Raw genomic sequence first — 10,389 nt, forward strand, 5'->3', positions numbered from 1 at the left:
AAAGCTTATGATTCTTTGGAGTGGTCTTTCTTACAAAGTATGCTTGCTGAGTTGGGCTTCCCAACTAAATTCATTGGTTGGGTGATGCAATGTTTGAATACAATTTCATATTCTATTTTGATCAATGGCATCCCTTCTCCTCCTATTTCTGCAAAAAAAGGCTTAAGACAAGGAGATCCAATGTCTCCTTATCTTTTTGCTATAGGGATGGAGTAAATGTCAAGATGCTTAGCTGAGCTCACAAAGAACAAAGCCTTTAAGTTTCATCCTAGATGGAAGAGAGTTGATTTAACCCATATGATGTTTGCAGATGATTTGCTGCTCTTTTCTAGAGCTGATATCCCTTCTGTGTCAGCTTTATTTGCTGCTTTCACTCAGTTCTCAAGAGCTTCTGGGTTGGAGGCTAATCTTCATAAAAGTGAAGTATATCTTGCAGGGGTTAATGATCAGATGGGGGATCAGTTAGTTTCTCTCTTGGGGATTGCTAAAGGTACTTTCCCAATTAGATATTTGGGTGTACCCCTCACAACCAGGAAACTAAGCTACAATGAATGCAAACCTCTCATTGAGAAAACAGTTACAAGAATTAAAGGGTGGTCTGCTAGATTTCTCTCTTATGCTGGTAGGCTGCAACTTATCAAGTCTGTTTTGTTTGGTGTCCAACTGTATTGGTGCCAAATTTTTGTGATGCCTAAAAAGATTATGAAAGAAATTCAGAGGTTGTGTAGGAGTTTCTTATGGACATGCAATAAAGTTGGGTCCAAGAAGGCTCCTGTTGCTTGGGAAAATCTTTGTCTTCCCAAGACCTGTGGTGGTTGGAACTTGAAGGATCTCATTACTTGGAACAAGGCTGCTGTGCTGAAACATTGTTGGGCTTTTTCTATGAAGCAGGATAGGCTCTGGGTTAAATGGATGCATACCTACTATATACAGCAGAAAGATTTCTGGACCATGCCAGTTCCTAATGGCCTTACTTGGTCAATGAGGAAAATTTGGTATCAAAGGGAGTTGTTGCTGCAAGTTGGGGATGGAAGTCAGTTTGTGGTAGCTAGTAAATTCAAGATTCATAAAGCTTACAAACATCTGCATCGGAGTGGTGTTCAGGTGCCCTGGAAAAGATTGGTCTGTAACAGTAAGGCTAGCCCTAAGAGTACATTTGTTGTGTGGTTAGCAGTCCAAAATAGGCTTGCTACCAAAGATAGGCTAATCAAATGGAATGTTAGTGTTGTTAGTACTTGTGAGTTGTGTCAGCAGTATGATGAGGATCTGAATCATCTATTCTTCTCTTGCAAGTATTCTTCTGAAGTTTGGCAGTTGGTTCTGAATGACATGGGAATTCAGAGAAGTGGTTTACAGTGGCATGAAGAAGTGGATTTGGCAGTTAAGAAGAGTAGGAGCTCAAGGAAGACTGATGCTACCTATGCTATGGCTTTCATTGAGACTGTTTATGGGATTTGGTTGCAAAGAAACTCCCAAATTTTCTCTAGCAAGGTGGACACTCCAAAGGTGGTTGCTAACAGGATTCTCTTCTGTGTAGCTTGTAGACAGTAGTTCCTCTTGTATTAGTTGTTTTTGTTGTTTCTTTGTTGCTGTTGTAAGGAGGTGTGTGGACTTGGGTGTTTTTGTCTCTTTTGGTAAATCAATATAATCTCTATTTGCCAAAAAAAAACTACTTTTTTAGGACTAATGAAACAATGGTTGCCCCTAAAAGTACTTTTTTTGCATTACTGAAATAATTGTTGCCTCTAAAAACTTCTTTTTAGCATTAGCAAAATTTGTGTTGCCCCTAAATGTTTCTTTTTAGTATCAGTAACATTATGATTGCCTTTAAAAGTTATTTTTAGCATTATTAAAATTGATGTTGCCCCTAAAAAATCATTGTTAGCATTATTAATACTATAGTTGGCTCTAAAAGATTGTTTTAGCATTAAAAAAATTTAGATTGCCCCAAAAAGTTAATTTTTTGCATTAGTGAAGTTTAGGTATCCTATAAAAGTCTTTTCAACAATGTTTGAAATTTAGAATGTGCTAAAAGCTTTTTTAGCACTAGTAGAATATATATTACCATACTATCTATCTTATTAACATATGTTGCTAAAGTCTATATAAAAAAATCAAGAGATGATACTGTTTTGGTCCATCACATTCTAGCTTTACAACAAGTAATAAAACTATATCAAGTTGTATCTTATTACATCCTATTACATATCGTTAAATTATATAAGAAGGTAAATATAAATATAAATCAAGTTGTGACCTCATGTTACCTGTTATACTCGAACCATTTACAACTATTGGCCAGTGACCAATTTAATTTAAACAGATCCATTTACAACCACAACTCATTTAACCCAACTTGAATTGGTTTTAAATTTATTTAAACATTTTATCTTTGCTTAACTCAAACAGAAAAGCATAATCACAATTTAGAACCAATTTCTCCTTTGAATAAAATATGCAATTTGTAGCTTAGACATTGTTTTCCCCATTTTGGGTGCATAAGCAATTTTATTAACCAAAAAATGAAGTAAAGTTTATACAAGCTCAACCAAACCTAGTTACGCAAGAAACTACAATCTTGATGATATAAAGGTAGCCTACCAAAGCTAGCTAAACAAAGAAAATTACAAAAAAAAAAAAAAAAAAAACAACAAAATTAGCAAAGACAACTAAAGTCAACTTTGGTCTAAACTAGTTTTTACAAACTGAAATTTCCACGCTTCTATTATACTTCAACCATCCTTTGTAACACTAAAATTCCTACAAGAAAGTAAAAATAAACAGTAAATTTACAACAGTGAAGGTCTACTACTATTTGAATGCAGGAATTATCTCGAAGGCAATAAAATAGAGTTGAAGCCAATGACCTCATTGTTATGATAAGAAAAAAGCTTGTACTTCCCATTTGTAAAAAAATAAATTCATCCTATAGCTAGTATATCAAATTAAAAACCAACTAACATTCCGAATAAAGATGGTAAGAAAATCATATTTGAAGTTTGGACGCTTTGGTATGATAATGTAGATTGAATAAAGAATCACGAGTCAATGAAGGATTTTTTTTTTCTCTTCTAATTTTTCAACTACTTGATTTATTAAACATGAGTTCTACCATAAAGCCAACACACCTATAAATAAAAAGATGTTCACACTAACCTTCATGCTCTTGAAATGATAGAAGTCAATGAGGTCATCATGTTGAGAGTGAGAAACCTGAGCCTTGGCTTTCCTCTCCTCGGTTTCACGGAATTGCTTGTCTGCAAGCATGTTAACAAAGCTTTCTTTGCAAGAGTAAAGCCATATTTTTCTAGTCGCATCTACGGTATTGCAGAGAAGTCTGATGTAGAGAACTATCCTATCATAAGCATCAACAATGCTTCTGATGTTTCCTTGTTCACTTCAGCCTTGGATGGTTGAACTTCCTCCAACCTCAAAACAAGCTTTGTCAAAATACATGCAACAACAGCTCCAAGGAAAAAGTCACCAGATAGCAGCAGTGATCTCAAATTTCTTTGAGTAGCCAACGACCCTTGAACCAAGGTAGGGGGAGAAATAGCAGTTTCTAGGGCTGCACTTTGAGTGGCATAAGTGCCATCTGCAAGGACCACATGCCTTCTAGAAGAAAATGTGATACAGCTAGCAAGTTTGTCTCTCTTGGAAACCTCTTGGCCCTCTCCTTCCTCAATGGTGGTGTAAAACTAATCCTGCAGTTTCTGTCATAAATCCAGTTTCCTATGTTATTTATCATACATAGTTACAGACATGTATAAGATTTCTGAACAGAAAAGTTAAAAGCATATTATGTAACCATAGAAACAAAAACGCAAACCATGACATAAAATAAGTTAAAAAAAGTGCATAACAACAACAGAAAACAATACTGCATAACATGAGAAAGAAAACATTAGCAGTCTTTGGAAACAAGAAATAAAGGATACTCCAAGTTGCCATCTGTCCGGTACAATGAAATTCATGAAGAAATCTTAAGCAAAAACCTATGGTTTGAAATTCAAATTGACTAAATCAGTAAATAGCTTCAAATCCTAGTTGAACCTTCAACTGTAGTGATCTTTTAACAGATTTAATCGCCGTTCCCGACTCAGTTCTAATTCATGAATAAATGATAAGCAAAACCCTAAATAATTGAAATTCAAGTCGACTAGCTCTGTTAATTGCAAAAGATACTAGTAGAACCTTCAAAATTGGTGAATTTTGTCGTATTTCTTACAGCAAAAAGGTGTGTTTCAATCTGTCCAAGCCTAGGGAAAAACAAGCTAGATAAAGAACTTTAGATAAAGATAGCACCACCGAATTGGAAAGTACTCTGTCAAGGAAACAGAGGAATAGGGCCATTCTAGATGCAACAGGACACTGAGAGAACTTCAAACTCTACATGATAGGTCACAGAAAACGCAACGACAAATTGACTAATTTTTTAATCTATACATGTTGGTGTTTTTGTATTTAGATGGATGCAATCATGCATTATGATGATCTGCCAAATTTTGGCAGACCGTCATTAGTTGTCGTTTGTCCGGTACAGTGAGGTTCATGAAGAAATCATAAGCAATTTAAAACCTATAGTTTGAAATTCGAATTGACTAAATCAGTAGGAAGCAAAACTTGTAAAACGATTTCAGAAATTAAAGCAATGCCTATGAAATTTAACATAAATTTTGACCAAAAATCCCAAATTATTAATAAAAATGCCATTTTTCTTGGCCAACGGTATTTGAAATCTGAACTTTAATAACCTGGTTCGAGCTCAGAGTTCCAAGGACTTCCAACTCAACAAGGATGGTGGTACCTAAATCCTTCATCTGTATTTCCCATTACCTTGTTTGATCATAACTACATATGAAAATGTTTTCGAAAGAGGTGTAGTCCCCTGCATAATCCACTTGTTAAATTTTGCCAATCTGATACAACATTTCAACCATAATCATGTGTTACACATTAATTATTAGAAAGCAGAAACCAATACAGCATAAAGATTTGTCCATATGCTTCGATTTAAACTCACACCATTTTCTCTGCAGAAGGACATAAATCATATAATCAGACTGGGGAAGAAACAAATATCACCAAGCACATCTAAATGTTAACATATTCACCTGACCAACTGTCAGATTTTTCAGACCCAAAACAAGAAACCAAGTTGTCAATCCCCTTACCTGCTACATATATGTTTTTGAAGCATTCAACCAGGCTCTATCTTAAATTCGTAGCTTCAAACCTTCGAACACATTCAGAATGATATGAACAAAGCTATCAGCTTCAAGCATTCAAACACAATCAGAATGCTACAAATAAAGCTACCAGCTTCAAGCGTTCAAACACATTCACAATGGTAAGAATAAAGCTATCAACCTCGAATAAAATCACCAATAATAGAGCATCTAGTTTAAAACACTGCTCATTAGAAACAAAATCTTAATGAAGCCTGATGATTAGTTGCCCAAGCTTTCACATATCCCAAACCTAAATAAGATAAACTCTTCTTATTATCACAAGCAGTCAATACTTAAACTAAAAAACCATCAACCAAGAATCCTATCATGTGAGATTGATGCACAATTAAACTAAAAAACACAACGCAATTTTATGCAGTATTCACCAAGCTGGGGAAACTACTCCTACAGGAAGCTCAATTGTATGCAAGTATAAGTGAGTATAAACAATACCCATATGCTAAATTTCCCCATTCGACTAAAATTTACAAGTAGTTTACAATTGAATTCGGCTGCATAAGAAATTGATTGGCTGCAACAAACTGATTGATTAAAAAACCAAATTGGAGGAAAGAAATCAGGTGATTATTAGTTACCTCTTGATAGGCAGCTGCATCAAAACTTCAATTTGGGTGCTCCCTAATCGCAAGTTCATCTTCTCAATTGAAGACTGACGAATTCGTATTTCTTTGTTAAGAGAAAGAGAATTGTCAGTTCCACTAAGAGAATCCCTATGTTGATCTTTCAGACGAATTTGGAATGAATTCAAGGTTAGGTTTTTGATTGAAAAACCCCTGTTGAGTTGTGGCTTCTATAATGAACGACAACTCTTAAATTGAAATGAGGTTTTTGTTCACCGCTTAAATTTTCCCCAAAAATTGAAAAACACAGCTTAAATTTTCTTTTCTTTTTTGATTTTAGAGGGAAATTATTTTTAGAGTTTTCAAATTAGTTTTTTTTTTTTTGAGGGAACTTCAATTTTTTTTAAATAGTACGAAAATTTAGCTTACTTCGTATATCCTTAAAAAATTAAATACCGTCTAATTGAATACGGCAACTTTGTGTAAGACCGCTTTATCGGAAAGACCACTTTGATTGCTTAACTAATTAGTTTCATTGCTTAACTAACTAGTTCCATTGTTTAACTAATTAGTTCAAGTGCTTAACCAATTAGTTTCAGTGCTTAACTAATTAATTTCATTGCTTAACTTATATGACACCAAGGCGGTCTTTTGTGTAAGACCGCTTTATATAAAAGTTTATGAATTCAATATGGCCTTGTTATTAATATCAATAAAAAATGGGAAAAAAGTTACGTCAAACGGTTCGTATATTTTATTTTTTGTCGGTTTTGCCTAGTCTTTCGAGTTTTTAAAACTAATGATATACGGAGTGGTTCGAGATATCGTATTCAACTGAGTAATCAGACATTACTTTGTTTAAACTAACATTGTGTGGGTTATGTACACATATAGTACATAAACTTGTTTGAACTAATGAATCTAATTCGATATACTTCGTAACATATTTAAGCATTTACCGAGTCATGAAATATTTCTCATTACATTCTTTGTTTGAACTAATCTAATTTGGTGTCAACTAAAGTTATTTGCCTCGTAGTTATGTTGATTGAACTTGTTTAAACTAAAGTGATATATATTTCAATGTGAACTGAACTTATTTGGCTAATTCGCTCTATATTTGCATTTGTTAAAGTCATGGACCTAATTCGACACATAGTTTATAACTAACCAAATAATCGAAAACTATACTAAATTTATTTAATTAATTATCAATTGAATTGCTTGACTCGCTGTTTGAGCTAAATGATCTAATTCAATACATATCATATCCAATCGATTAAGTCAATGCTACTACGTTAAATATTTACTGTGTATATCATTATTGTAGACACCTACTTTTGTCCCCATTCCCGCAAGGGAAAGGTTCGATGATGAAAACGTAAATCTCCACTTGACAACGCATCTCCTATGAAATAAACGAATCTCAATTCCCCTTTTCATTTCACCCGAAACCTGCTATTTATGGAAACCTTCTAAAAATAGTAACTACCGTAAAAGGTAGCTTCTAAAAGTGGCAAATCATAAAAGATAGAAACCTGCGAGAATCCTATTCCTAATATGATTCGGAAATAAGAGTTACGTATTAATTGAACTCCTAACGAGCCTAGAGTTCGTAACGGGCCCAGACGCATTCCGTCACAAAATTGATACGCGCTAAAAGACTCGAATTAATCTCAAACTCTACGGATTTCAGGAATCCGAATCTGACTAAAGAAAACAGCCCAGACCCTATTTTCAACGCCTGCTCTGGGCGCCGAAATCTTCGGCGCCCAGGCCTGGGCACTGAAAATACCTGGGTACGTGTTTTTTCCTAATTCTTTGCGGATTAGAACTCTGCAATTCTATCTTTCCACAAACTCTTCCCTATAAATAGACCCCTAAATTCGACGTGAAAAGAACACACAACAACACATAATTATATTCTGAGTATTGACTCTAAACCCCTTAGCCTAAGCCTCTCGCTACGAAATTGTTCACGCGTTCTGTCGCAATCGATCCATAAATCGAAAAGAGCGTATCCTGTCCCATAATTGAGATTCGTTAAAATAAAAAGGAGAAATAGCAAAGTCAAAGTGGTTAGTTTTCTGAGAACCGTGACGCACCTCTCAAGGGTGCGTCGTAATGTGTCCCTTTTCGATGATTTAACTGCTTTCCTCGCCATTCTTATGAACTGTTAAACTAACCTAATCTGATCGTTCTATCACGCCTAACAAATATAATATTTTTGGGAAATCGAATTATCATGCTAGGTCCCTTAATGCTATTTAAATCAGATAATCACGATCGAATTAGTATTATATGTTGCATATTGCTAAAATCAATTCAGATTAGTTTAATAGTTAACGCATGTCCCTTCAATTATTTATGCTGAGCTAGTAAGGATATCCTGCCTCTGGAGTTATCGACGAGCGAAGTACTCCTCTCGGTAGTTACAATCCCCCGAACCCTCAATCTCTACCTTGCGGGTGTATGTTGAGAGATCCCCACACCAGGGATCACAAGGAACCTACGGCCGTCGTGGTCAAACATAATTGCACTCCCTTTATGTCACGATAACCGGGTTTTGTCAGTTTTTCTCATTGTCGTTAAAAACTGAATGACGACTCCTATATTACTAGTCAATTGGGTGTAAACTCACAGGAAATCCAATTACACTTGATTGAATAAAAAGAATCGTCACACCCACCAGGGACGAGGTCACGCATTAGCCTCGCGATTTTCGACCCCCTCACAGTGGCGGCTCCTGGGGATAGTGAAGGAAATACTCGTGCTTGTAGGTAATCAAAATAGCCGAAGGGTGAAACGATCCTACCTCGCGTTTATTTCCCCATCAAGTTGGGACGACCTGAAAATCAACATATTAATGTGAACGGGCAGAACCGCATAACGAATCTCGGCTCCCTCGGGAGTTGGGACTAAGGATACCTTTTTTCGCCAATAGGGGGGTGCATACGCCGCGCATGTTTCCCACTCGGTAATTGTGCAGGTAGTACACCTATCCCGAACCCAATCGCTCGCCCATTAGGTCCCCCTCGCCTGCATGCCCCCTTGGCTTGCACTTGCGGGTTGGCCTCTTGGGCGAAATTCGTCTGTTGAAGACACTACCTCGACCGGGGCATGTGTTGGATCTACGATAGAAGCGGTACCAAGCCAGGCGCAAATAAACTACCCATAGAAGCCTATCATAAACTACGTGGCATATTTAATTTTCAAATCCATGTTTGTAATGTAGTTATGTGTAGCGAAATATGTGATTGTGTGTGACAAACTATCGTAGAAAACCAACGACCTTAAAAATTTCCCAAACATTCATAGACTAATTTGCCAAAGAGTTATACCGAAACACGTGTTCCGCAAACCCGAATGATCGCCACAAAATAAGCGACGCTCGGGATGGCCTGTAACGAATCCCACAAACGTTGTTACGCGTAAAGGACGTTATTAGGCAAGCACGCAAATCGAAGTCGCATAAACAGAAGACAGAAAACGAGAACCAGCCAGGGACGAATTTTCAACGCCCCTGGCTGGGCGCCAGAATTTCTCACGCCCCTCGTTGGGCGCTGAAGTTGCTGCTTGGCCTTCTGGTCAGGCGCAACAACCTCGGTGCCCGCGCGAAAGGAAAATACGTAGCAAAAAAAAATGTTCATAAAAAGAATTGCTACGAGGGCATAAGAAAGGCACTCGATTTCAAAAGCGACTCGCAAAAAAATTAATAACTCTTTGTGTCGTTGTTAGGCCTCCTACGACGACAATACCCGGCACCAAAGCCGAACGTGCTAATAACTATGAATGTCACACGGGCAAGTGTCTCGAAAATCCAAAGAATGACCAAACTAAAAAAAAACCAAAAAGTGTACCGACAAAAGAAAGAGTGAAAAACCAATTTAGAGACGAAGTCTAGACTAAGTAATGCTTGAAACTTTGGGAACCTAAACTTTAGCTTATCTTATGCCTAGGACTGGTCCTACCACTTGGTGCCGATCAGGGAATCAACGGTTAGTGCGTCTCGAAGATACATCACCAACACCAGGTTTAGTAACTCCAAGCTCCGTCCGTCGTCCCTCATTTCATGGATCTCCGCTTCCCCAACCTCGATTCGCACCTTCAAACATGTCCATCGAAGATTTGCGAGACCAGATGGTCCAAATGAGCCAACTTATGGGCCAACTGAAAATGGAAAATGAAGCTTTAGCGGCTGCGCAAGCCAAAAATGACCTCGATAACGAGAAGAGGATTGAAAAACTGGTCCTACAGCAAACCATGGGGAGCAAATACTTCTCTCTCGATCCTGAACCTTTTCCTGGCAAATTACCAGAAAAGTTCAGTTCATCTGACTTACCAAAGTTCAAGGCCACGGACAACCCCCGTGATCATCTACTGAGCTTTGTGAATACCATGAACTTGAAAGGCGTGGACAAGTCCATGTATTTACCTGCCTTTCCTTTGTCCTTGGAACCTGTGCCGCTCAAATGGTACTATCACCAGGACCTTAAGCTCTTCCCCACTTGGGAAGACTTTGTCAATGTCTTCATCAAGCAATACTCGTCGAACATGGATTTCCAAGTCACCATGCG

General features: G+C 37.1%; 1 protein-coding gene across 1 annotated transcript; it reads left to right on the forward strand.

Moving 5' to 3' along the window:
• Nucleotides 1-216: 216 nt before the first annotated feature.
• On the forward strand, nucleotides 217-1,551 carry LOC110805541 (uncharacterized). The gene has a single exon (XM_022011156.2). The coding sequence runs from the start codon at nucleotides 217-219 to the stop codon at nucleotides 1,549-1,551; it is 1,335 nt and encodes a 444-aa protein (XP_021866848.2).
• The last annotated feature ends 8,838 nt before the right edge of the window (nucleotides 1,552-10,389 follow it).

The sequence above is a fragment of the Spinacia oleracea genome, chromosome 6, assembly GCF_020520425.1.
Source record: "Spinacia oleracea cultivar Varoflay chromosome 6, BTI_SOV_V1, whole genome shotgun sequence".
In the NCBI taxonomy this organism is placed as follows: Eukaryota; Viridiplantae; Streptophyta; class Magnoliopsida; order Caryophyllales; family Amaranthaceae; genus Spinacia; species Spinacia oleracea.

What these genes read in the sequence shown, in the direction of transcription:
- LOC110805541 (XM_022011156.2), top strand. Translation starts at nt 217, where the DNA reads ATGTCAAGATGCTTAGCTGAGCTCACAAAGAACAAAGCCTTTAAGTTT.